The 27167-nt window shown below is 53.5% G+C and overlaps 8 protein-coding genes across 8 annotated transcripts; 3 read left to right on the top strand and 5 right to left on the bottom strand.

Moving 5' to 3' along the window:
• Window positions 1–105: 105 nt before the first annotated feature.
• NUO40 (NADH-ubiquinone oxidoreductase 40 kDa subunit) lies at window positions 106–1420 on the top strand (the record flags this gene model as incomplete). Its single annotated transcript, XM_051497217.1, has 4 exons — window positions 106–230; window positions 282–331; window positions 382–444; window positions 498–1420. 4 exons carry the CDS (start codon window positions 106–108, stop codon window positions 1418–1420), a joined length of 1161 nt encoding a protein of 386 aa, XP_051352877.1.
• Window positions 1421–1613: 193 nt separating this feature from the next.
• Window positions 1614–3134, bottom strand: J4E92_005840 (uncharacterized protein; the record flags this gene model as incomplete). The annotated part of the gene is made up of 1 exon (XM_051497216.1): window positions 1614–3134. One exon carries the CDS (start codon window positions 3132–3134, stop codon window positions 1614–1616), a length of 1521 nt encoding a protein of 506 aa, XP_051352876.1.
• A 103-nt stretch (window positions 3135–3237) lies between these two features.
• J4E92_005839 (uncharacterized protein) lies at window positions 3238–7406 on the top strand (the record flags this gene model as incomplete). The annotated part of the gene is made up of 4 exons (XM_051497215.1): window positions 3238–3468; window positions 3542–4581; window positions 4629–6422; window positions 6479–7406. The coding sequence occupies 4 exons, from the start codon at window positions 3238–3240 to the stop codon at window positions 7404–7406; spliced, it is 3993 nt and encodes a 1330-aa protein (XP_051352875.1).
• Window positions 7407–8373: 967 nt separating this feature from the next.
• On the top strand, window positions 8374–9961 carry J4E92_005838 (uncharacterized protein; the record flags this gene model as incomplete). Its single annotated transcript, XM_051497214.1, has 6 exons — window positions 8374–8425; window positions 8480–8572; window positions 8619–8737; window positions 8798–9026; window positions 9090–9190; window positions 9239–9961. The coding sequence occupies 6 exons, from the start codon at window positions 8374–8376 to the stop codon at window positions 9959–9961; spliced, it is 1317 nt and encodes a 438-aa protein (XP_051352874.1).
• A 3078-nt stretch (window positions 9962–13039) lies between these two features.
• J4E92_005837 (uncharacterized protein) lies at window positions 13040–14767 on the bottom strand (the record flags this gene model as incomplete). The annotated part of the gene is made up of 3 exons (XM_051497213.1): window positions 13040–13786; window positions 13835–14184; window positions 14233–14767. The coding sequence occupies 3 exons, from the start codon at window positions 14765–14767 to the stop codon at window positions 13040–13042; spliced, it is 1632 nt and encodes a 543-aa protein (XP_051352873.1).
• Window positions 14768–19542: 4775 nt separating this feature from the next.
• On the bottom strand, window positions 19543–20138 carry J4E92_005836 (uncharacterized protein; the record flags this gene model as incomplete). Its single annotated transcript, XM_051497212.1, has 2 exons — window positions 19543–19961; window positions 20042–20138. The coding sequence occupies 2 exons, from the start codon at window positions 20136–20138 to the stop codon at window positions 19543–19545; spliced, it is 516 nt and encodes a 171-aa protein (XP_051352872.1).
• A 1271-nt stretch (window positions 20139–21409) lies between these two features.
• Window positions 21410–23070, bottom strand: J4E92_005835 (uncharacterized protein; the record flags this gene model as incomplete). The annotated part of the gene is made up of 2 exons (XM_051497211.1): window positions 21410–21746; window positions 21872–23070. The coding sequence occupies 2 exons, from the start codon at window positions 23068–23070 to the stop codon at window positions 21410–21412; spliced, it is 1536 nt and encodes a 511-aa protein (XP_051352871.1).
• Window positions 23071–25289: 2219 nt separating this feature from the next.
• Window positions 25290–26429, bottom strand: J4E92_005834 (uncharacterized protein; the record flags this gene model as incomplete). Its single annotated transcript, XM_051497210.1, has 2 exons — window positions 25290–26284; window positions 26426–26429. 2 exons carry the CDS (start codon window positions 26427–26429, stop codon window positions 25290–25292), a joined length of 999 nt encoding a protein of 332 aa, XP_051352870.1.
• Between the last annotated feature and the right edge of the window lie 738 nt (window positions 26430–27167).

The raw sequence follows: 27167 nt of genomic DNA, 5'->3' as shown, positions 1-27167 counted from the left end.
GATTAGCGCATAGCGCCAAGACCAGCAACCACGGACGTTGATGCGTCCCAGCGGCATCTCCAGCAGCTCTCTTCGACATATCCGCCGCCATTGAACGCCGCCAACATGCTGCCACTCCGCTGCGCTCGGTCGCCAGTGGCGCTGTCGGCGCAAACGCCCTTGAAGCGTGTCGCCAACTTCTCTACGTCCGTCCGCCGACAACAACTCAACTCGGACGTCAGGATAACCAGGTTCGCCAGACTCGTCCCCGCGCCGCCAAATACACGCTGACCATAGCACAGGACTGGAAAGCCCATCTTGACTGTCTCCGGCGGACGTTCCTCGCTCGGAGGTACGCTGCGACCCGCGCCGGCGTGCTATACCAACGCTCACACATCACAGGATACACCGCGACCGTCTTCGGAGCCACTGGATTCTTGGGACGATACATTGTGAACCGACTGGGTGCGTGGAAGCGATTGGGCAGCGGAGGGACATTGCGCTAACGACGACAATAGCCCGATCAGGATGTACAGTGGTGGTCCCCTTCCGGGAGGACATGGCAAAGCGTCACCTCAAGGTCGCCGGAGATCTGGGCAGGGTTGTCTTCATCGAGATGGATCTCCGAAACACTGCATCGATTGAAGAGAGCGTACGACACTCTGACATTGTCTACAACCTCATTGGTCGCGACTACCCCACCAAGAACTTCGACCTGGAGGACGTACATGTCCATGGAACAGAGCGCATTGTGGATGCCGTCGCCAAGTACGACATTGACCGCTTTGTTCAGGTCTCCTCGCACAGCGCACGCCTAGACTCACCCTCCGAGTTCTACCGCACCAAGGCTCAGGGAGAGCAAGTAGCACGCTCCATCTACCCCGAGACCACCATTGTTCGACCTGCGCCCATGTTCGGTTTCGAGGACCGTCTTCTCCACCGCCTAGCCTACCCGTCAAACATTGTCACCTCTAACAACCTAGAGGAGCGCATCCGCCCCGTCCATGTCATCGATGTTGGCATGGCTCTCGAGCGCATGCTCCACGACGACACCACCGCCGCCCAGACGTACGAGCTGTACGGCCCCACTGAGTACTCCATGGCCGAGATCAACGAACTCGTCGAGAAGGAAGCCATGAAGCCGCGCCGCCATGTCAACATTCCCAAGCGCCTCATGAAGCCTATTGCACACTACGCCAACAAGCTTCTCTGGTGGCCTATCCACTCGGCCGATGAGGTTGAGCGCGAATTCATTGACCAGATTATTGACAAGGATGCGAAGACATTCAAGGACCTGGACATTGACCCCGTTGAGCTGAAGAGCTTGACCTTTGAGTACCTCAAGGGTTACCGAAGCTCAAATTACTATGATCTACCCCCCATGAGCGAGAAGGAGAAGAGGGAAGAGAAGAAGTACCTGCACGTCCTTGACGACCAATAGACGGGTATTAGCATAGTTTAAGGGTTATGGAAAATCTTGTAAATATCTGTGCCCCTATGCTGGGCGGACATGGTCGTTAGAATCAACATGTTTTCGTTTGTGCCTGTTACTTCAATCCTGTGGAAAGAAGATCGTATTTTCAGAGTGGGGTATCAAATGCAGGTGCGCTAAATGCTATCATAAGAACTCTCGTTCATGCAGTCCGCGGTTCATCCTTCTTTTCCGCCAATCTCTCCAGGTACCGCCTCAGCAAAGCTTCGGTACTCTCCGGATCATCCCTATCCCTGCGCTCGTCCCAATGCCGGTAGAATTCGAGCACAACCTCGACAGCGATAAGTGCGATGATAGCCCACTCAAGCCTCAATCCATGTTTTTCACTCAACTGCTCTCTCAGCACACTAGCAATCTCTTGTGCAAATCCAATCTTCTCGTTGAGCACTTTGATACGTACTCCGACATCCAAAGCCCGCCCAACTTGATCGTAGTACTCGCCGAGCCCTAACTCGTGCCGCGAGTCCCAGAAGATGTCGGGCATGCTGTCGGTGAGCTCCGAGTAGAGATTCAGCTGAGCGCGAAGAGAGAGTAGTTCGCCCGTTTTGCGCAATATGAAGGATCGCGTGAATGGAGCGCTGCGCCGAGGGGAGAAGGTTTTGGAGGAGGCTAGCATATTGGGGATCTCGCGCGTCGAATGCTGGTAAGCGGATAAGAGGGTTTCCAGGACGGCCAGCTTGGTGCTACGGGCAAGACCAGATGAGAAAGCAATCTTTGCTAGAACAGTGTCTACTTCGTGCCGTTGGTCGGTCGTGTTGAGAGGCTCGTCCAGAGGAGACGATGGCGGGCTATCGGATACTGGCTCTGCTTTTGTGCCAAGGACGATGGTGTCGCCGACTACTTCACTGGTCTCTTTACTTGGATCTTCGAGATAGTCCAAGTCTTCTGTTTCGAGCAAGTCCAGATGTGAGCCTTCAGCAGCCGCTGGTAGCACTTGGTTAACCAGCTTCAACGCTTCTCTCTCTCGGACATTCCATGTCACCACGGTGCCAGACGGAAAGATGAAGATGTCGCCCTGTTGGAAGTCCTTGACCTCTGACGGCCGATCGGAAGTCTGGACGTGTATAACTTGTGGGTATAGGCCAGTCTGGAAGGGATCGAGCTCGTAACCCTGGGCTTTGACAAGTCGAGCGGCGGTGGCAATATCGTAGGTCTCGGCAGCGCAGTATGCGGTTACCGTCTTGGTTTCGGCGTCTGGATCTATGAAGCGGGTTCTTCCTCTTGACTTGACAAACGCCCGGGATCTCTGCGCCTCGACTGCGATGCTGCGCAAAGACGTCTTGCCAGCATTTTTCCGCGCGCCCTTGCGATCTGGCTTTTGCTGCGTCTCATTTGTGGCCTCTTCCTTCAGGGCCGCCTCGTCCTGCTTCTGAGTGAAGTCTATCTTTTTCTCATGTCTGCTTGTCGTCGAGAATAGTGGGTTTGCGGGGGTGCGCAACAACGACCGGGCGTGGGGAAGATTCGGCGGGCGGCACGCAGCAAGACACCGTGTCAAGCCATTGAATGCGTGTTTTTGAATAGCTGTCATCACCGGCGCAAGCGTGGCTCGGACATAATTCGCAGCAACGGGCGGCGAGGCTGGCGATGGATCTTGAGGTGGTGGAGCAGTGCGGAGGAAAGCTAGACCCTTGCAAGTCCGCGGGAATGGCTTGGCCAGCATCATAGGCCTAGATCGACGCGGGCATCGACTGCAACAACACCTCCATCTCCACGCGCCGGAGCTTCCCCAGGTCTCTACCACGCCCGCCGCAGCTCATGCCGCCAGCATGGCTGCGGAAAACACCCCCGACGAACCGCGTACGCCTGCGCGCGACCCTCACCCCGTCGACCAGGTAGCCAGCGAAGCGAAAGCCAGCGCCGAGCACGACTCCGACGATGAGGACGACGAGGTCGAGGAAGAGCCCAAGCTCAAGTACAGCCGCCTGACAAGGGACTTGGGGCCCGTCTACCGCAATGGCGACGCGACAGCTACCTTCATGGTCGCGGGGGACAAGATGGTACGGTCATAGCTCCATGCTTCATGCCCACGACAGGCGCACGCTGCCGAGTGAATGCTAAGATTGTATGTAGATAGTAGGAACCCACAATGGCAACATACATGCGCTGAGCATACCCTCGTTCCAAGTCCTGCGAACCTACAACGCGCATCCTGCTGCTTCCGTCACCGCACTCTCCGTATCGCCTCTACTAGCTTCCCAGCCCTTCGTACCTACAGCTTCAGACCTCCGCTCAGCAGACCAGACCAATGCATCGACCAGACGAACCGATTCTCCAGCAGGCAATGCATCCTCCCCTCGGACGCCGCGTCAGGCCCAAGTGCCATCGACACCTTCCAATCAGATTTACATAGCTTCGTCATCTATCGATGGGCACGTATGTGTGTCTTCACTCATCGACCCCAAGGATGTCACGCTACGCAACTTTGGTCGCCCTGTACAGGCGGTGGCGCTGTCGCCTGACTACAAGAACGACCGCTCATACCTATCGGGAGGCTTGGCTGGCGAGCTTATCCACACAGTCGGAGGTCCAACGGGTGTGCGTTCCAATGCCAACACCAGCTCAGCATCGCAGACAGCCCAAGGATGGCTTGGAGCAATAGGACTAGGCGGGCACAGTGGAAAAGATACCGTTCTGCATGCAGGAGAAGGTACCATAACCGCCATCAAATGGTCTCTTTCTGGCAAATTTGTAGCCTGGTCCAATGAGCACGGCATTCGCATCATGCGCACCGATCTTCACCTCGATAGCGCTGAGTCCGAATACGCCTGGAAGAGGATTGGTTTCATCGAAAAGCCGAACCGTCGAATATGGCAAGAGATGGCTGGTGTGTGGAAGGCGCGCATAGAGTGGATTGACGATCGATCGCTTGAGTCTGACGACGATGCGATACTGAGCATGAACGGACATCACCTTGCCGATAAACCCGAGGCCACCTTACCACACAACCGCTCACCCCAGGCCACCAAGGACGCGAAGCCTCCGAAGAAGTTCGAAAAGCTCATCATAGGATGGGGGGATGCCGCATGGGTCGTTCACATACAGCCAGGTGGAGCTGGCGTCGGCCGCAACGTCGGTGAGAGATCGGTCGGAAGCGCCGAGGTGGTCCATTTGTGCGTCCCTTTTCTCCTACTACCTACGTCTTGCTAATTAGATCTAGCCTTCGTTTCGACGACTGTATTGTTTCTGGCATTTCGCTCTATACCCCTTCTTTGCTTCTTGTTCTTGCATACCGGACACGCGACGACGATGACAATCCAGTCTCTGGGCCCGACACAACTCCCAGAGGGGGGCGACACCGTCGCACAAACGGTCTTTCTCCTGAGCTCAAACTCATTGATGCCGCGACCTCGGACGAGGTTGAAGTTGACTCTCTGACCGTCAGCCGATTCGAAAGCTTATCTGCTGCGGACTATCATTTGGGCACGCTGTATGTGCCACACCCCAAGACGATGACACCTGCACAAAGAAGTGCACTGGAAGCCATTGGTGGCGGGATATGGGATGTTGGCGCTGCTACCGCTCGCATATTCAGCTCTGGGGCAAGTGTGATGAACCTTCCCATCGGTTCTGATAAGCCGCCGTCGAGAGCGCCTTCCATGTCATCAGCAAGCGCTGGAAATGCTGCTGGCTCAATATCGGGCAAGCGCCAACAACAGGCACACCCAAACGCTGCAACCGCGGGTTTGAAGGTCTTCATACAGAGCCCCTATGACTGTGTACTGGCCATAAAACGAGAGCTGTCTGATCACTTCCAATGGGAACTCGAGCATGAAAACTACAAAGATGCGTGGGAGCTTCTGGAGGACCATCCCGAGATCATCGCGTCCGTCTCTCAGGCATCGTCAGACGGCTCAGATGCAGGTACCCCAACAAAGCAGCAGGGAAGCTTACACGAGTTCTTTGCCGATGACAGCGAATCTCAAACGACGCTGTCTGCTACAAAGGCGAACCAAAATTCTGCAGTCGAAAAAGAGAAGCGTCGTATTGGGGACCTCTGGGTACAACAGCTTGTTAGCGCTGGCGAATGGAAACAGGCAGGCAAAGTTGCTGGTCGCGTACTCGGCACCTCCACACGATGGGAACATTGGGTGTGGAAGTTTGCACAAACGAACCACTTCAACGAAATCTCACCTTATGTTCCAAAGAAGCCCATACAACCTCCACTACCTTCAATGGTATACGAAGTGATACTGGGCCACTACATCATACATGATCGCATACGCTTCAAGCATTTGCTCGAAGATTGGGATCCTGACCTGTTCGACATCAACAGTGTTATTGAGGCAATCAAGAGCAAACTCTCTGCCGGCGACGTCACGGAGGATTCTATCGAGGGCGACATACAAGGTCGAGACTGGCGGATATTGCAAGACGGTCTTGCGAAATTGTTCCTTGCCAGTGGTAGGCAAAGAGAGGCGCTACGCTGCTACATCCGCTTGCAAAATGCGGAAGCAGCAATGACTCTAATACGAGACTTTCACCTTGTAGAAGCCGTACGCGACGATATCCCGGGCTTCATCATGATGGGCGTCTCGAAAGAACAGATGAAGTCTGCGTCCACGAAATTAGAGGAGCTAGAAGAAGCGTCAGCGGAAGCCATCGACGTTCTCGTAGAGGAGGGCTGCCGGGGCACCATTCCCGCAAGTGACGTCGAAAGCCAACTGCAAGCGAAAGGCCCGTCGTTCAGACCATTCCTACACTTCTACCTACGAAAACTCTGGAAGCCAGAAACGCATGAGCGAACAGCCAAGACAGCTAAAGAGAGAGTGGCTGAGGATCGTCTAGCAGCCGACGGAAAGCTCGTTGCAGAAGAATTCGCGGATCTCATGGTGGAATTGTTCGCAGAGTACGATCGACCGCTATTGATGGAGTACCTGCGCAAATCTCAAAGTTTTGATTTGAGCAAAGCTACCGCGGAGTGCGAGAGAAGAGAGTACACTCCAGAACTTGTGTAAGTCATTGGCTGTTCGCGCTACATCACTTTCCACGTTTGCTAACCTACTGTAGGCACATCCTCTCCAAGACCGGTCAAACCAAACGTGCTCTTTATCTGATTATTGAGAAGCTCTCCGACGTTAGCTTCGCTATTTCGTTCGCTAAAGAGCAAGATGATCCCGATCTTTGGAACGACTTGCTGGATTTTTCTATGGATAAGCCCCACTTCATCCGCGGTCTGCTTGAAGAGGTCGGAACAGCAATCGATCCAATCAAGCTCGTCCGCCGTATCCCTGAAGGCCTGGAAATCGAAGGGCTAAGGGATGGCATTGGTCGCATGGTGCGTGAGTATGAAATCCAACACTCTATATCAGAAGGTGTCGCAAGAGTCCTCCGGGGCGAGGTAGCAGCCGGTATGGACACGTTGCGTGCCGGTCAGAAACGGGGTGTCAAGTTCGAAGTCATACCATGTGACGGCGAAGGCCACAAAAAGCATCGCCATGCAAAAGGACAGATCGACATTGAGTCTAAAGGCATCGACCCCGTCTCCGCGGCAAAGGCTACGGCCAAGGCAGACAAGAAGACAACGGCGGCATCTTCCACAACTAACGCACCGAACATCGACCCCGCCCCTGCGGAAGCTCCTCAAGGCGAGGCACCGCCTGGCCATTGTGTAGGTTGCCACCGTCCTTTCACGCTTCCTACTGCCGAAGAAGAGACCGCCACTGTTGAGGGTGGCCCTATGCCCTTGTCTCGCGACACGCTCGTGGGCTTTGCATGTGGTCACGTCTTCCACCTCACTTGCCTACTACCCAAGACAAGTGCTAGTGCCAGTGTTGCGGCTGGTCTACAACAGCAGCTGGCCACCGATGCCGAGGATATCGGTGGTAGGTGGACAAGGAGTGTCGGCGCAAAAGTAGCGCATGCTCATGTCATCAAGAGTGCAGTTGGCCGGGGGTGTGTAGTATGTCGCGAGAAGGAAGTAGTCAGTGAAGAATGAAGATGATAGATGATTGGATTGTTCGAGGCGGTGTATATATCAGAGATATTTGGATATTTGGACAGTACGGATGTGTACTGGGGTGAACCACATACTGTAACATTATATGACAAGTGATAGGCTTACGAGCGGAGCATTGCATTGAAGGCGTCGGAAGCCACTCACACGGCTACGTATGTATGGGAATGTTGAATCAGCGTCCAATCAAACTGGGCTTCGACAATGTAATTCTGCCTGCTCTGCTGCTATCAGTCATTTTTGTTCGTCCTCTTGGGAAGTTTCGGCACATGGATCGATGGCTGCGCTACCATGGGCAAAGGGCGTGGAAGAGCACAACGCTAGCCAGATGTCTCATAATCCTACTCGACGATGTTTCCTGAAAAGGAATGTTGGAAAAAGCTGTTGAAGACGGCGAGAAGGGCGCAGTGACACGCATGAGGGTGAGGGGTATGGAAGGGCGCGCACTTGACATCCTAATAGTATTACCAAATTCACGTGATAGACAATCTATCTGAACTGTAAATCCGTGGATATGTAGCTCCACATAGGTTGAAGATACTCACACACATAGTGGCACGTGAGTGGTCAACTTGGTAGAGTACGGACGATGGCATGCCAGCACGATAAGCAGGGTTGAGCCTATCAGATGCAGGGTGAAGCTCAGCATCGCATTTTTTTCTGTCTTCAACTTCACACAAATGCTGCAACGATCACCCGAGATCGATTGTGAAGAAGCACTCCATCGCGCTCACGACTTGGGGTTGTTACTGCCAGCGCATGTGTAACAACAGACTACCCTATACCCAAAAGAGTATCGGTGACGCACTAGCTAACGCCGGTGAATCTCCGGATGGTCAGTTGTTCGCATCAACACTCCAACAACCTCCAGTTTGCGCCTCTCTGCACAGCCCTCCGCAGCCTTCATCGCTGGAGAGGATGATTTTGGCAAGAGACCCGCGACTACGACATGGCATTTGAGGTGTCGTATGATCTCGAGAATGAGCAACAATTCTGGGATGGTGAGCGCGCCTCGCAACCCCACCAACAGCAGCCTCGACTAACACGCTACACAGAACTCGACGATATAGTCTCGACGCGCTGTCACCAGCACGACATCATCGACAACTCGCTCCGATCCTTTCTTAATGTCACCACCAACTATAGATGTACGCATCTCCGACCTCTGCCATGACCAGCGTTGACCACGACTAGCCGAATACCTCCAAACCGATTTCAGCGTTGCCAAATGCATATTTCGCATGCTCGAGGGCGAACTCTTCGCCTCCAACAAGGAATATGTGCGGCGGCAGATAATATATTGCCTCTTGCAGGTACGTTGGCGCATGCCTTGTCTATGGCCGCTGGTCGAGCGAGGCTGACGAGCATGACAGGAAGACGATAACCCTACCCTCCACATAGTCGCCGCGTTCCTCCTATATGATGGCCGCAATAGCAAAGACGACGACATCTTTGACATGATGCACTCGGAGGGCACATTTGCTAGGCTTGTTGAGTTGGTACAAACGCAGAGCGTGCAAGAAGAGACTACCGTGCATCAACTACTCCTCCAATTGCTTTACGAATCTTCACGAGTTCAACGGTTGACGTGGGACGACTTCGGTATGGCTACAACATGACTGGTTTTCCTCTCAACCAGAGCGACTGCTGACCCTAGATGTGTAGCGGCGGTGAATGACGCTTTCATCCTCTATCTGTTGGAGATCATAGAAGGTGCCTCTGATGACGCTGACGACCCGTACCACTATCCTGTGATACGCGTTTTGGTACGTCTGCATACACATACCATTGACTATTAGCTAACACTGAGACAGCTGGTTTTGAACGAGCAGTACCTTGTGGCCTCCACTAGCCGTCATACCGACGGCCGGCCTGGCATAACGAACAGGGTCATCAAAGCTATCTCGACGCATGGCTTGACATACAAGACTTTCGGGTGCAATCTGATTCTCCTTCTGAACAGGGAGTCGGAGACGTCCCTTCAGCTTCTAATTCTCAAAGTGCTTTATCTTCTGTTCGGCAACCCTTCTACTGCCGAATACTTTTATACCAACGATCTTCATGTCTTGGTCGACGTCATTCTCCGGAACCTCATAGACCTACCCCACGACTCAGCCGCGGCAAACGCATTACGACATACCTACCTCCGAGTTCTGCACCCCATTCTTATGCACAGCCAGATCAGCAAGCCACCTCACTATAAGCGTGACGAGCTACTGCGGCTCCTTCATCTACTTGTCACCAGCGGCAACCATTTTGCACCCGTTGACGAGACTACCGTGCGACTTGTGAACCGATGCACCAGTGTGCACTGGTTACAGCCTCCAGCTGCTGCCGCGGGGGACGGCACGGCCAACGGTCATAGTACCACACAGTCTCCAGTTGACCATGTGGCGAGTGGTCAGAAAGAGTACGCGCGACGAGCGCTGGGCATGACCGTGCAAGGTAGCAGCGAAAGTTCTACGAGTGTCTTGGAGATTGCAGGGCACACTGCGCAACCTGGTGTACAAACGCCGAGTATGTCGAAGGTGGCGTAGTAACACATTAGAATGTTCGGGAGCTTTGTTAAGCGACAGGCGTCTTGCAGTCATCATTACTGGTTACGTGGAGTCTGGAAATGTCCTTATCAGCGATTACAGATATCCACACATCAGTGGGGGCCTTTGCATACTTGCATGGACGGAGTCTGGGCATGTTTAGCGTTCTGTCACTGATCATGTATCTGGTTTCACTTTGCGATCACATCGATGTCGTCGGGTGACGCGTCGCTATCTTCGATCTTGCATGTCTCTAATGTATGTCATCAAACTGCTGTCATCTCCATCTACGTGATTGACACAGCGCTTGCACAAGCAGATTGAAGTCTTGGTCGGGAGTCCTGAGCCACAGATTCCGTATAGCCAAGCAGCGATTTTACGATTCAACTGTACATGCGCATCCAGACGCTTCACCGTCATATGACTGTTTCTAGCCCAAATGCGAATCCGATCTAGACTATAAATCTGTCCTCACTATACTGATCGGCATTGCGCAATGCAGCCAAGCTTGCCGCGCTACTTGGTATATGTACATCGACATCATGTACCTGCTCCCGAAACAGGAGACATCAAATGCCACCAACCACCTTCACGCACCAATATCTCTGGTGCGACGACCACGCACGGCGTAGTGCCTACCGGATACAGATTTCGCGCCGATGCCAATCTAATCATGTACCATGGAGACCCTGGGCCCCGCTCTCACCGCAGGATGAGCTGCCGCGACAAGACGAGCGGATTGCTTGGCTTCCCGCTATATAGATGAGCCACAGCCGCTGCAAGTGCAATGCCAAGACTGTGAAGGAAGGTCAAGACGGAACGAGGGAATTTTGCATCGCTTGTTTGGGCTAAGGCTTGCTTGTTGTTTATCCTCGAGGGGGGGCATGTACTTCTCGGCTTGGGCACTCCGGTGGTGGCTCAGCAGGTGTATCATTGTGGATTTCCCTCAGAGCCGCTCTTCTGGGACAAGTCTTGGAAGTTGTGCTAGACTTGTTATGACTTTGGGAATCTGGTTCGCTTTCCATTCTACCGAAATGCCAAGGAACCTTGGAAGTAGACGACCGCATCGGAATGGCATCGACGTTGATCAGCAGCATACTAGACTACCCCAGAGATGCTAACATGACTCTCATCTCTTCTCCAGATGCGTTGGTGGTCAGTGTGACTTCCGCTCAAAGCGCCACAGCCATGTAACTACACCAATTTTCCCCCGTTACATCGCCCGCCATGGCACGCATCTTGTGTTCCACAGCAAAAACTCTCTCATCCCGTTTGGGACTCTACTAATTCTGTGTTTTCCGGCTATCTGTTCAGGTAACATTGCACGCGTCCGCGGAACGTACCAGATTCACAAACAACTGTGGAACCAGCGCAGCAGCGTACAGATGACCACACCTCCCAACATACCCATTACGAACCAAATCATCCAATATCGTGGTTCCCAAGCGCCAAGATACCGGAATCTCGGCCCATGCGTTTCGACCGCAAGATCAAAGGTGGATGCGATAAGTGCGGTAATGCAGGGATGGTCTTAATCATCCCAAGATATTGAGGCTGGTCTTCAGCCTCCCACCTGGCATCTGACTAGTGCTTCCTTGATGCGAGATGGAATGCAAGTGATGGAAGAATACTGCTATGGGTAAATATTGCGCATATGCGCAAGGTTTTACCGGCACCCCACAGGCATCTGCCCCTTGCTGCAACGAAGCAATGCCTTGAACCTGGGCGTTGGCACTCTGGGTGGGCTTGCGTGCATTCAATTCTTGGGCTGACGACTTCGGTATTCCTCTCCGTTCTGTTCCGAGACAAGAGATCAGTGGTCTACGATCACGGGTGTAAGCATGTGTACATTGCCAATATACCGTCTCCAGTCTTTTGAGTACCTGAGATACTACACATTCCTTAACAGGACGAAGAATGTGTGACCTTGCGTCGTCCCAAGATCCGGTCTCGACCACGGAACTCGAGCGCTGCCAACGAAAAGGTTCGATGTTTGGCTATGTGTCACCACCTCAACGTTCGGTACCACAGAAACGTCAGGAACCGCCCATTGTTCTCGAAGCACAAGATCGCCTGGCCAGAATTTGCGCATAGATACTGAAAGTTACTACAGCGCATCGCGGGCTTTGTCGATCGATCGCTGCCATTCCGATGCAGTGGTAGACCAAAGGTGGCTGAGTACATTCACGACACACCACGCCAACGAGAATGCGACACGTTCATGTATGTCATCAAGGAGAATTAGGCACCGGCCCAGCTGCCTTTCGGAAGAAGACACTGTACGCTAACACTGCCCTCAAAGCAACACTAACGAAGTCGTACATGAGCGCTTCTAAACCTTCGCACCTCGGAACTTACTCCTTCGAAAATGCGAAACGCAGCTTCTGCACATCGATCAAGTTCCAGATTGCGATCTTCACAGAACCGGGATCTACAGGACGTGCTTTTGCGGAAGTTCAAACTGCCGAGCCGGAACAGTGATCAATTTGAACCATTGCGACGGGAGTTTGTGATGAACTCGTGATGTGTGCACGTAATTTGAGGGGTTTTTCTTGTCCGTGGGGCGCTTACAGCGTGGCAGCCCAAATGTGTCGGTATGGAATGGTGTGGAAACCTGAGCAAGTGGAGCGGTGAAGAACCGCGCGCGACATCTGGGTTCTCGGAAGCAGGCGGGCGCGCTTCCTCTAGAGCAACATGTCCAGACGATGTATCACGATCGAGGATGAGAGTCAAAGTAGAAGATCATGGTTTTGATTCTATGCGTTGTAGCCCGTAAACTGATGCTCAACCCTGATCGAGGGAGCTCCCTGCGCCTACGTTTGTCTTGAATCGTAATTCAAAACGGAAAGTTTTGGTCGGTGGGAACCCTCGATGTCCTCCGTGGAAAAAGTCTAGCAGAAAATAGTAGCGAAAGCGGCTGAACATGTATAGAGCCCAAAGCAAGAAATCAAGAACCCCTCCGTGCTAAGACGAATGTGAAGCGGTCATAACCTCGTTAAGTGATGCTCCAGACGCCTTGCAGAAAACACAAACAAGGAATGAAAACGGATATCAAGCCACCGAGTATAGGGAAGACTGCTAAACCATCCTACCAGCATCATTTTGGGTGTCAGAAGAAGTACGCAATGAGCCTGCGTTGCTGGGCACCCGGGTAGGGGCCTGTGATAGAGGGTCAGGTGAGTTGGGGTCACTGGCCCTGCGCTTCTCGGTTGTCTCAGCTTTGCTAAGTCTGCGCGCGATTGCCTCCTTCGCATGTTCGCCGTTATCGCATGGTAGATACCACCGGGATACGGCCATACAGATACATGAGAGCATCAGGTTGGCACCGGACCACATCTGGACGGTGATGTAGGTGTTGTATTGTGTGATGAGATGACCAGCAATGACGGGACCGGCGAGAGCTGGGATGGCAGCAAATGTGTACATCATACCCGTCCAGTGACCAAGCTTCTTCTTTGCGAAGTGAGTAGTGCCAGGCGCAGTGTAGGAGCAATTGAGAATGTTGCCGATGGACGCAGGAGGAAGGCCGATGACCATGCCAGAGAAGATACCGAAGACGACGCAGAAGGCAATCGCATCAGTCTCTGATCCAGCTAGTGTCCAGAGAACCAGTGTGAGCATGGATGCGGTGAACTGAGAGCCGATGTGCATGTTGAGGGCGCCGACCTTGTCCGAGAAGTGAGCGAGGAGCATCCGTCCGACAGTCGAAGCTCCGTTCATGATGACTAGGAGCCAGAAGGTTTGAAGGGGTTTGTCGGTAGTGTCGGCAGGGCTTACTGATGAGCCGGTACGGTCGCGGGTGCCAAAGCCACGCACTGATGCCCACTAGACATTGTTAGCTACAAGCATGAGGAACAGTGTAGGAATACTGACCTCTTCGAGATTGAAGAAGACTGGGTAGAAACCAAAAAACATAAAGGCGACGGCTGCAGTGAACCAGCACCAAGCCTTGTTCTTGAAGGCCTCAGTGTCGAACCAAGTCCTGAGCTTGCCCCAGCTCTTCGGCTCGTGGTGCTCGTGGGCGGGGTCTGGGGTGCAGAAGATGAAAGAGTAGATGCAGGTCACTGAGGTGAGAGTCGCGACATAGCGTACTGCATTGTTGAAACCGACCGATTGAATCAGGAAGCGGAGCATGCTAGGGTAGATCACACCTGCTACACTGGCACCGCAGGCGACATAGCCTACGGCAAGACCTCTGCGCTTGGGAAACCATGTTGAAGCAACTGGGAGAGAGTCAGTACAGGCAATTCACGGTATCAATTACCACTCACCTTGAGAGCTGGAGACAAAGAAGGTTCCCATGCCCAAGCCTACCACTAGGCCTTGAGTTGCCCAAATTGGACCGAAGCTTCCAATGGCCTCAATATCGCTGGGGTGTGCGACAGAGAGCATGAAAAGCCCAAAGGGCACAAGGAAAGTGCCACAGCCGATGACTTTGCGCGAGTGCCCCGCATCCAAGAGGCGTCCAACTACGTTGGAAAGCAGGAGCACAATGAAGGACTGAGTCGATCCGATCAGGTTCAGTTCAAGCTGGTCAACACCTCGCAGTGAGTGGCCCACATAGTACGAAGACCACGTGCCGTAGGCGTTGACAAGACCCCACGAGTTGAACATGAGAAAGAAGCAGCCCAGCAGACAGGCGTAGGCACGCCATGACTGCGGCCAGTTGGGTTCGTCAAGTGTGTCGACACTGGCATGTCGGGATTCGTCTCGCATCGAATTGGTCGCAGTTGGTGCTTCGGAGAGTGGCAGCGTTCCTTCGCTGTACTGCCGACTCTCTTTGTATGAAGATTTGGTAGGTGGCATGTTGGCGGTGTTTACTGAAGGTGCGGGCCGTGAGGTAAAGGTGGAAGGAGCAATCAGTTATCTGAAAAGGTGTTTGACGATGACGCGATAAGATGCTCAACACGGATAGCACGTGTTGGAGGGGAAGCGCTCAAATGGACGCACTGGTGAAAAGGTACGGAAACGATCAGCTGTCAAAGCGGCGGAGATGAGGGTATAAGTACGGTACTCATGTGGAAGCAGGCATGGGATATGGGGAACGAGCCCAAGGCTTAGATTGATAGAGGGTTCTTTTACGGCTCCACTTCGTTAAGCACGCGCGTAACCCCCATGTAGAATGTGGCTGGCTCCTCCCATAGTGACGTGGTAGTCAAACGGGTCGTGTAATGGGGCAATGGCAGTAGCAACGCACAAGCAACGCAAGGGTGCAAGCCCAAGAGAAGCCAAGGCAATACGGGCGTCTGAACTCCGCCGGCAGCAGGGTATACTTCATTACTCTTTTAGATGGTTCAAATGCCCGGCGGCCCAAAGGTTTAGTGCGCCGCGTTAATCCGGTGTGAGAGCGATCGGCGGTCGTGGATTCTCCGGAGCATCTCGCGTTTGGACTTCCCCACGCTTACTCGTTGTCGTGAAAACATGCCAACCATGCCGGCTCCAAGGGAGGCATGCTTTGTCTCTAGTGACCTCATTTGTTACAAAGCTGGGCATCGCCACCCCTTCTTCCTCAACGTGCGTAACAACAAACGGGATTGGAACGCACTGGGCAAGACTACCACGGTACGTAGACGCCGCATGCCCTATCCCACAACCGCGTGTGCGGATGTCGAGATTGCTCATAGGCTGTGCGCTCTTGGCTTGTTCCACCAAAACGAAGTTGCCGGTGGGCATAGACATCTGGTAGGCGATTATAGGGGTTGAGGCGCCTGACAAGGTTGGGTGAAATAGCGGAGCGGGCCCCCGACCCTTGGCGTAGTATCAGCGGGCGAGATGTGATGAGTGATGAGGCTCGATTGGGTCGGCATGCCAAGAATGTGCTCGAGTAGTGATGTACGAATTCCGCCTTGGCCGGCCCAGTTATATTGCAAGGGTCAAGAATGAGTACTCTCGCGGTGACACCGCCGAGAATGCTGCGACTCTGGCAGTCTCTCCAGGAAAGCGGATGCAACGGCCGACGGCCTGAGTGAAAGCGCGTAAGCCAGTGCAGAATATCGGCGTTGCAAGCTCGGCGACACCGCCGACGAGGGTTGAGTGTTAGGCGCAACATGTCGAGTACATGACAGACAAGTCGCGCTAAAGTTGGCAGTGTAACAAGATCAGCGGGCCGGTGCGGTTCGTTGCTTCGTTATCTTGAGTTTCAACACAGCCACAACCGCTTCAGAGGCATGCCTAGAGATCGACGGCTAGGGCGTTTTGCCAAGTATCAACACCCACGCTGGCTTCGATGCTTGCTTCTTCCCGCCGCCGCGATGAAGCCGTATCATATTGAGAGGGTTATCAGACAGTGCGGGTGTGGCTGCAGCGAACTCGTCACCCTGCCTTGCGATGACATGTTTCAGCCACGCGCAACTGTCGGCGCGAATGGCCGCTGGGGTGCATTTTTTGTTGACAGGCGACGCGCGGAGGGTGGATTCGAACGTTCGGAAAGAGCATAGACGGAGTTGGGGTAAGGAAGTGGAGGAGGAGTCAGGACTGGGGATCAGCGACGCTACCTCCAGAGAGTTTGCTCTGCCAAGCCAGGTGTCGGCCGTGGCAATTACGCGTTCTGGCAACCCTCGCCCAGCATCGACCCGATCCAGCGTCGAGACGAGCCCCAGGCACTATTTCTAATCAGATCTGGAAACAAATCCAAGCCCGACATCTTCCTAGGTCTGTGCAGATCTCCCCTGTCGGGAGGTGCCCAAGAGCCGAGAAGAAACAAAGAAGCATCCCGCGCAGAGCTGCGCTGCACGTTACGCAAACAACAACGACAAAAGACAATGTTATCTTGTCTCAGACTTCTTAGTCGTGTGGTTTGCTAAACGTCTGATTTGCATTTTGCCACGGGAGCGGTCAATTGGTAGCTTCACTCCGCTGTGACGGCTAGTTTCTTGTAATGATGGCGAGGTCCATGCTGGGTTCCCGCGGACTCCATCAACTACGTCAGGCGCGTTCCACAAAAGGCCCATGGGGACGCGGACCTTTCGAAAACCGGGGACTTCTTTAACGTTCTCACGAAGTTCTTCCGGAGCCGGACGTTGAGCAGTGGATATCGTCATGCGTAGTACTCTGCCGTGTCACCACATGGTGCCGCAGTCTCTCCGCACAGCGTCCCCATGTCATGATTCAGCTGTTGAGGGTTGGTTGACATTCTGGGTTGGTTGGATAAGGCATCCGCGTCTCGTCCGATAAGCAGCTTTGACAGCGGCTGCGGCGTTAGGCTTCGATCGCAGCTTCACGGGTAGATACTCGGGGGTTCCAACAGGTTCTGACTGCCGACAGTCTTCGCCTGGTGCTGTCAGCGACGGCCGAACATGCTGGGTCGCTAACCAGGTACCGCACGGTGATGGTTTTGCGGAAGCGCGCCCATCCGGAGCCTCATTCAACAATCGACAGTTCAATAAGCTGGGATCAGCTCTCGACAATCTCGTGTCCATACTCTAATCCGACAGAATCTATTATCTGGAATCCATTAGTCCATGTTTCGTTCGGTGCGGGCCAGCAGTCAGGCTCCCGGTACTTCCACTGTGCATAGTGACGCCAAGCCCTCCACTGAAACGAAAACTCACCCAGAAGATAATTCCTGTCCACTCCATTATTCCGAGCCACCCACAATCCAGCCCCTGAAAGTCTGTTTTGGATGCTCAGCGATAGCGCTGTGGAAAAAACAAGCAAATACGAGCGGAACGCCACGGCGAACGGAGGGAACGAATCCTTGTGGCGGCATGCAGTTTCCGTGTGTCAACGTCAGGCCACTTGGAGAACCAAGTCCGAGACGCGATCCCGCACCCACAAAGTCGCAGATTCGAAGCGAGGTCCATCAGGGCGGAGCGGAGAGCGGAACGTGATATAATGAAGAAGAGATGATGTTGCGATACCTGCCTCAGATCATTCTTGTCATCTGCTGGGCACAACTGGGCAGGGCCGAATCGCCACGTTGTTAGAGCTCCGACAGCTGCTCCGTCTTGGAAACGACAAGACGGCACCCAAGGCCGACAGCCGCCGCATTCCATGTCGAACACCAGTTCAAGTCGAGTCGCCACACATAGCGGGCGTTGAGGCGGAGCGGAAATCCCAGCGCCGCTCGTGGCGTTGAGTTTCGAGTCGCGCGAAAAGGGGTTTCATGCGGCACGAATCCACGACTCGCAAACATGTAATACTCGGGCGCACATGTCAGCGCAGAAGATGTCTGAGCAGTGTGCAGAGGCCTTGGGTTGGGCGCTGTCGTGCTTTTCTTCCAAGACTTGGTACCTAAGGCAGCTCAATGCAGCGGGCAACAAGCAAGGAGCGTCAGGCACGTTCACGGCTATGCTGTCAGAGCGCAGTCCCCGAGAATACCGAGAGATCCATACGGGCACAATAAACTCAATCTTGGGTTCATCACAGGTACCCTCAGGTAGGTGAGTCCGCGGCGCAATCAAACGTCCCGGGGGTAAGCATGGTGTCGCTACGAGACCAGCAACAGAAAACCAACACCTAGTCGGCATTCAGCACCAGATTTGACAACAACAAAATCCCACCGTAGACTATATTAGAAGTCAGCTAAGGCAGGCAATGTCTGCTGGGAGGTCTATCGTAATATACTCCAGGTAAGAGAGGCTCCTTCGAGGGCAATGAGAAGTCGCAAATCCGTTACTAGTGTTCTCTTTCCTTCAAATCAATAGTCTTTTCCTACGTCTTCGCCGAGTCCGTTTTTCTCGTCTCATAGCGACCTGCGATCATGTTCGCTCGTACTCAGACACACTCACGCCACTTTCGGGCAAATCCGAGCCAACCCACAATGTCGCCGTTCTCTCTGGGCGGAACCGCTAACAAGGCTAGAGACTATCAGAGTCCATCTGCTTCTTCACAATACCCACATCTATCGTCTTATTGAATATTCCACGTGGACATGGACAGCACATACCTCGCAAATCATTCGGAGTTGCACGTGTGCAAGCACGCAAGGTCGAATGAAAGGTGTTGAGGGGACCCGAAACATCGCCGACCGACGCGCGTATGATTACTTGAAGAAAACAAGACGCTGACAAAACGGCCAGGAAAGCCGCGATTCGACCAAGAGTGCGCCCTGAAGACAGAGTGAGCTTTGGTGGATATGTAGGTTAGGTGCGTAATTTCATCCTGCCACGCCATCAGTCACGCCATTCATCTGTTCTCACGTTTGGTTCTTGTCTTGTCATCGAACTGCTGCATTAGCCATACTTCGGAAGATTTTCATGATCAAGTTGTAGAGCGATGAACTCGCGAGACCATGTTGCAATCGCTTCACCAGCCAGAATGCCGTCGTAAGAAGCATGAGATACTTATCAATAGAATAGAAGACATCACATTACGTCGCCAGTGGGAATATTCATATAGAACGGCTGTCATTGCTCTAGCTATAAATACAGTTCGCTAGACGCTACCCTCAAAACGCCATGCTCCGGGAATCAAAGATTACTATGCCATGTTTGCAATCAAGAAGAGCAAGAATAAAAAGACAAAGCCCCCAGTGCCATTGGTTCGGCGCGTGGAGGCAGAGCTGCAGATGGCCCATGACCAAATCGCTCGAGGTAGAGTCATGACCAGGCGTACGCCGTGGGTGTCCCAAGCGCCGCGACTCAAACGCCCTTGATCGCAACGGTGCGCTCGCTGTTCAGCTTATCCGCATTCCGGTCGTGGCTCTCCTTCTTGCAGTCCTCGAGTCCGACGCACTTGTGGTCCTCGAGCATGCGATGACGGCTGCAGTGTCGGCCTTCGCAGAAGCCGCAGTCGCCGACGATGGGCTGGGCGCGGTCCTTGCAGTCCTTGAAGGAGCAGCGGACCTTCTTGGGAGGCATTCCACCGCGCAGAGGGAGGGCGAGGTGGAGGGTGGAATTGGGTCCGATGGCGTAATCAGCCAGGGTGGTGTCGGGTGACGAGAGGTGCTTGCCGGCGTGGACGATGCGCAGGTCCGAGGGAGCGGAGAGGTTGGTGCGGAGGGCGAGGAGAGAGCGCAGCGTGCTTATGGATGTATTTGAAGGGATTGTGAGGGGAATTGCTGTGCACAATGTTAGCCCTTGCCGTGACTTCATGGTGCGCCTGGTTCCGAGCCTCGGAACGGTGGCGGCGACGACTTACTGTTGCTGCCGGACACGGTCTTGACAAAGATCTGCATCGTCTCCTCGGCTTCCGAGCTGGACGAGCTGATGCTGCTGATGCTGGACGAGCGGCGCATGGTGACGGTCTAGAGACGGTGGAGAGACGGTGGTGGAGGGAGTGGTCTGGGAGAGTCGTGAGGGAGCCCTGGGTGAGGCTGGGGTGCTCGGCGAGTAGTAATGACGCTGCGGCGCGGCTAGATAACGGCGATAGTCGACGGGGTAGAGAACAGTGTGTACGAGAGGCGACAAGGTGTGTGGTATGACTAAGAGTGAATAGTTCAGCAGCAGCAGGTGTGGGTGACAGATGGAGATCAAGTAGGTGAAGGTGACGCAGACCGCTTCTTAAAGAAAGGCAGATGGAGCCCCATGCTGTCACTGGTGCCTCCACGGCTTGGTCCGACCGATGGCACTGCTAAACTGCACACGACTCGAGCCGATATGCGTTCGCAGCGCGTCTTTGCCTCCCCGATGCAGGGCGGCGGCGACTAGCCGAACTTCTTCCATGGTATTCCATATCCATCACCATCACCAACCTCTCACACTCTCACCCATCCACCCGCTGCTTTTGTCGCCAGTCTTGCCTTTGCCAGAACAACGACGTCTCACGTGTCCGATGCGGTCGTGCATATACTCGCACCCCATCCCTCGCCCGAGTTGCCTTTTGCATGTGACACGTATCGCGCGTCCGGTCTGTCTGCCACTTGTGAAATGCAATCTAGATCGCGTCTCATGCATACCCTCGCTTGTTGCCGCTTTCAGACGTGTAACACGTGGACGACAGCGCCTGGCATTCTGCTGTGCCGGATGAGGCGCTGAGCCCGGCCTGCGCCAGTGTTTACGATTGGCCCTCGTCGTGGCGCGTGCATGACGGCTATGCGCTGTGTGAGGCTGCACGACTATCGTCATAAAACAACGACACGCATCCTTGGTGTTGAGTATCGCCGCCTCGCGTCGATTGGACATGCTTCGTTACGACATATGCACAAGGCCTAATGCTCCGACTCGCTGCGGCCCTGCCGTTGATCATCTGGAGTCATGCAATCATCCGCCCATCATCTATCGTCTGTGCCACTACCGCTTGGATCGGTGCGCGGTCGGAACCTTGGTACTGGAGACACGTCCATCGATTTGTACGCCTGCATGGTCAAACACGTCCAAACATGGGCTTTCCCCGCGCATACGTTATTTCCGTCATGTCACAGCATTGCCGTTGCTTCTAGAAGCGTTTCACAATCTTCTGCACCGCTTTAGAGTTTGTACTTGTGCATCTTGGCTTGTTCGGCGTGGCAAATACCGCCTTACACTAAATATCAATACGCTACTAGTATACACCGCTTCCAACACCCGCCTACAACATGCTCTTGGGGAAGTCCTTCATCGCCTGCCGTACGCCCAAGTCACTGAGAATCTCCTCGGTACCTCCAAGAATAGCATCAAACTTGTACGTGCGGTGGAACTGCTCAATCACCCGGCCCATACCACCTTGCGTAATTCCGCGACCTCCGAAGATGTTGACGGCTTCATCTGCAATCTCGTGTGCAGAGCGAGTGGCGAACGACTTGAGTAGGCCAATAGGTCCACCAAGCAGCTTCGATTGCTGAGCGTACGACATGTGCGTCATCTGGTAGGCAATAGATTCTAGCCATGCTTGGTTGGCCTCGACATGTGAGATCATCTTTGCAAGCCTGGAGTATTGTCAGTAGCGTTCAATCGGATTTAGCTTCAGCGGTGCAAGCAAGGTAAGGTAGTGAGGTCTCATCCGACGGATGCACTGATGGGACAAGAAGCTATCTTTGGAGGCAATACTCACTTCTGACGGATGGTGGGTTGCTCTATCAGCTTCTTCCCAAAGACAATCCGCTGGTTGCACCACTTGAGACACTCCTCGACAACGGTTCGCGATTGTCGGATGACGGCGCATGCCATCATAAACCTCTCGTGATTGAAGTTGGACATGATAACGACGAAGCCCTGATGCTCTTTGCCCAACAGGTGGTCTACTGGTACCTTCACATCATTGAACTCTACGTATGCGGTGCCGGCGGTGGTGGAGTAGCTCGTCTTGATCAGCTTAGTCTCGACGGCCTCGTCACGCTCGATGAGCAGGACGGAGAAGCCCTTGTCCGTCTTGCAGCCTGTGACGAAGTAGTCGCTGAACATTCCGTTGGTGATCCACTTCTTTGTGCCTCGTACGATGTAGTGCTTGCCGTCTGGTGTCAAGGTCGCAGTGGTCCTAATGCCGGCGACATCTGATCCAGCAAAAGCCTCGGTGATGGCTAGGCACATCTTCTTCTTGCCACTCAGCACCTCGTTGACCACACGCGTCTTCAGCTCAGATTCAGGCATCCACTGCAAGACAGCTGTCAAGCTGATGGTCATGCCTGCCATGTTGCCGTCTTGGAAGCCACGCGCGTTGGCGCGTACACCTTCCTGTGCCTGGATAAGATCATGGAGGTAGTCAAACTCCTCGCCCTTGACGACACCCATCAGGTTCTTGCCGTGAAGATGCTTTCCAGGCCCAAGGCGCATAGCTAGCATGTCGTTCGCGGCCATCTTGTCGATCAACTCCTGGCTGATGTATGTACCATCCTTCTCCTTTTGTTGCGCCTCGGGCGTGACGTGTGTGTCGACGAACTTGCGGACCTCCTTCTGCAGCGCGCGATGGCTCTCCTTGAAGTAGGGACTCTTGAACTGCGGTCGCAACCACAATGGCTCCGCGTATGGCACTGGGCTCAGGTCGCCAGGCTTTCCGACAATCACTTCGGACTTCTCGCCCTCGATGGTGCCGATGCATAGCTCCTGATACTTGTCAAGGACCTCCTGTCGGTGTAGGTTGTAGAACGCCGTCGTCGCATCTTGGCCGGCTACTTGCTCGAGCACGACGGAGCCGCCAGGGTGGGCATCGACGAACTCGCTGAGGTCGTAGACTTTGTGGTCGATGATGCACCAGAGGTCTTCGGGCGTGTTGTGCGAGGCGACCGAATCGCGGGTGAGGGAGGCGTGAGGCATGTCGACGGTGTGTGGGAAGGAGGCGACGGGTGGAGGAAGGTACGACCTGATGCGTGGCAAGAGGACGTTTAAGGGACCGTAGGACGAAAGGAGAGCGAACAGCAGACGCGACTACATTATGGGTCTCTAGACGTTTGGCCTCGGTCTACGAGATGAGCTAGCCCTCTCCGCGCAGCGCTCCGTCTTTGTGTGGAGCAAGAGCGCCTGCCTGCAGACAACGTCTGGGGAAGATGCCGAGGCATAATGTAATCGCCTCTCCAACACCGCCCATTGGTTGTAGAATTCTCGCGGCAGTCCAGCGGCAACCACACTTCCTCTGTTCTCTCTAACTGCACCTTTGTTTCTTAGTTTCCGTCCATGTGACACGCCACCGACTGTGCTTTCAACTCCAGCTAATCACAGCCAAAATTGTGGTCACGTATCCAGAAGCTCGATTGTCCAGCACAGTCTTCACACGCATCCATCTCTCGACATTGTGCAACGCACCAAGGAACACTGTATCGTTACTCAAGTACCTCTATCTCGCCAAGGTGTCAAGTGACTCTTCGATTACAAATGTATAGTATACGTCAATACCTCGGTGAGCTTGACTTGGCTGTGCGAATACTAGTCGCCTCTGGAACCCGTTAGTCAATTGATCACTGCCACTAAATCGGCCACCGTGCCATCTTCTGAGACGCGATCCGTGGGTCTCTGTGCGTACTTCCATCTTGAACCTTTTTGCGATCTGGTACTGGCAGAATAGGTATCACATTTTTCTTCTTCGCAGCGAAACAATATCTACACGACGACTTCACAGTTTATTCTGCGTACTATGACAGCTTCCGTGGAATCTTCTCACCAATATATTTGGACTTACTAGGCGGGTGCAAAGATGATCATAGACGTCGGAGATCGCGCCACGATGGAGGGCCTCCATTACATTCCCGTATCCCTATCAAACGTTTGCATTACCTCCAGGCCCGCGTCATACCGACAAGAACGTATCTTCGAAGGGAGTGGGTAGTGTTGAGGCGTAGCCGCGTTGCTCAGAAGCATGATGACATGCCACCAGATATCCGGTCGCAGATGAGGCAAAATGGAGTATTGTAAAGACTGCATTGTCAGTAAGGTCAACACACGATCCTGATCACTGCTGTTGTGGCATAACTCGCAGAGTTGCCAACAATGAGGTCGTTTGCGATAGGACATGCGAAGCACATGTATCCAATGATTTCTCTTTGGGGACATTCAACGCAAATAACCTGGTCTCTTGCACTGGATTGTATCATGAGCTCCAAAGTCCGCAAAATCTCTTATAGATTCGAACCAATTGCATATGGCAAAGATGAATGTTTTGACGGATAACGTTAAACGTTGCTATCAGAATCGAGAGAAAAGTTAGTAGTAGATACCACAAACCCATCTTACCCATTCCTCCATCGACAAATTCCCCAAGTCCCACGCATCTCCATCTCCTCTCACCATTACCGACCCGTGTTATTTACCCATCAGATCATCGCCCTAAGAAAATTAGTGTTGGTGAAAGCAACCTCATCCGCGTCGTGCCCCTCACTCCTCACCCATCTCAACAGAAAAAAAATGTTTGCCCCTCCACCCCTCCTTCAACAACACCCCGCCATGCCCCTCGTTTGCTTCCCTCGTTTGACCTTCTGCCCTCTGCCCCTCCAATAGTGCCGTAATCGACAACGCTTTGCTCAACTTGCCCAATCTGGTAACGTCATGCTGTCGCTCCCGACGCTGCGCGAGTGAAGGGCGTCATTTTGCCGTTTCTGCCTCATACATACGTCCCATCACTTTATTTTCGCCGCAGATTTGATATCCTTGAGATTGCCTTGACTGGAAGCTGTCGCGTGTCGAAATCGCGATAGCCGTTGTGCGTTCTCGCGCCAACGCATCTCTAAGTTTGTTTCGATTCATGCATTTGCATAGACAATTTCAAACCGAGCAGAGTACGTAACAACTGAGGAAGCCAGCTCTGTACTTTGCGGGTCTTCTCTCACGTGTGCCTGTGCCTAGATTATGCTTAAAACATGTTCAAAGGGTAAGTGCATCTATCGACTTGGTCATGAGAATTATAATATTCGGGTATCTCTCGTGTTCATACCGCCGACAAACAAATATATCTACAGGTCTATAGCAGCTCCTGAACATCGTCTAACCATCTTGATAGTAATCTATAGTCGTGTGCGAATTGGCTGTCGCCCTCATGCGCCGTCTCAGCCCTCGAGCTTCGCCAGCGCCTTCCTCAGTTCATCCTCCCTCTTCCCAAGCACAGGCAGACCTCTATCTACACAAGCTCTCTCGAGCTCTTGCTTCCCGAGAGCTGCCCATCCGCCATCGCGTTCAATCAACTTGTCGTCCGTCTTCAAATACTCCAACTTCTTCCTGACATTGCGCTGCAACAGGAACTTGGGGGCTGTGACAGGAAGCCAGTCGAACAGCGCCGGATAGCAGTCGAGTTGTGCGGCGGTAAGCGAGAGTTCAAAGAGTGTCATCTCGTTCCAGTTCTTCGTGGTGACTGGCATGACTTGTCCACTCTTTGGCAGGGTGACAGAAGGCGTGTCAGAAGATGTGCTGCCAATAGGTGGTCGATCCCTGCTCATCAGTCGCATGGCGTCTAGAGCAATCCTTCTTAGCCGGTCTTGTCGCTTGTCTTCACGCTTGCGTAACGCGCGCTGGACCTGCTGGGGTATCCGGCATGCCTCTGGAATGACGGGCGTGATGTACATAACAACGAGTGGTAACCACTCTCCAAGTAACAAGACCAAGAAGCCGAACGCTGGCAATCTCAAAGTGTCTAGCCTACTCCTTTGCACAATCTGCCATTCCGCCCTTGACAAAACCTCGGTTATATCTTTGTTGGGTGTTTGAGCGGCCTTTTGGCGCAGCGTCTTTGCAAGTTTGGATGTTTGCCGGACATGCGATATGCCCGTTTTGTAGAAAGTAAGGTATGCGCGACCGGCGCGATATAGCCACTTGACGACGTTCTGCTCTGGTGTTCGTGCGGGAACAGATATATCGGGGGCGTATGTGAACGGTGGTGGGTTCAGTTTCTCTTTCGCTCGCAGTGTGGGGACGGTTGTGGCTTTCGAGGTGGGTGTTTGCGCAGGAACGAGAGGGGGGGACTGAGGCTTTCTGGGAGAAGTTGTCTTCGTGGGTATAGCCGTCTTGGTTGCTTTGGCGGGAGAAGGTGGCATGGCCCCGCCATATCCTGTGGTTTTCACCGACGCCGCTGTGGATGAGGCATACGCCCTCCTTTGTGTCTCCCATCGTTTTGTAAGAATCCTCCTCTGTGTGGTATTCCTCGATCCATCATGCCACGTCTGACTTCCTAATGCTGGCGCAATGGCACGCATGTGTACACCGCGGCGGCATTGTAGGTTTGCGACGACACCATTCAATCGCGCCGGTATGACCAGGGTAGAAAACATCGGCAGTGGTTTCCTGATCGGGTGGTTAGGGACGTGACTCTGCGAATGCTGAAGTACATGTAGCCGCTGAGCGAGGGCGGGCTCTAGTGGTGACGTTTCTCATTCGTAGGGAAAGAAAAAACTGGGTCAAGCTGATCCCTGTCCGCGCGCCTCCGACACGCGACACGATGTCATCACACCTCGTGTTTGCACTAACTCGACTTGGTAGACTAATGACCGTCGTGATTGCATGATGTACATTTAAAGTCGTCGCTATGATGTTGAGCAATACAGCGAAGTCTGAATGATTTGAAATGTCCTGTCTATGCCGTAATGGACGCCGCATTCCTTCGTCAATTCCACCACTGGCTGCGCCTGATCGTACCCATATCTACAATAACGTAAAAAAGTTTCAAAGCGCCAACCAGCCCTCGATGACCTATGAAAACCGCTTGCACATATGCGTAGCATCCATATTGTGCGCCAAGTAACACCTCGCAGAACGCTAAATCGGATCAGATAAGGAAAGGAAACGCCATACGTTAGGACCAAGGAAACTCGTAGAAGATACAGGAGCCGGGCATGGGCAGGCCAGAGAAATGAAAACGAAAAGGGGCAAAACATGAAAAGCAGTTAAGAATCGGACCAGGGCCTTATCCAGGTTTGAATTCGCACGTCAACCAG

Source organism: Alternaria infectoria, assembly GCF_024043175.1.
Source record: "Alternaria infectoria strain BMP 0036 chromosome Unknown scaffold_8, whole genome shotgun sequence".
Taxonomy (NCBI): Eukaryota; Fungi; Ascomycota; class Dothideomycetes; order Pleosporales; family Pleosporaceae; genus Alternaria; species Alternaria infectoria.
The sequence above is the reverse complement of the archived record's forward strand: the minus strand, read 5'-3'. Positions and strand labels throughout refer to the sequence as shown.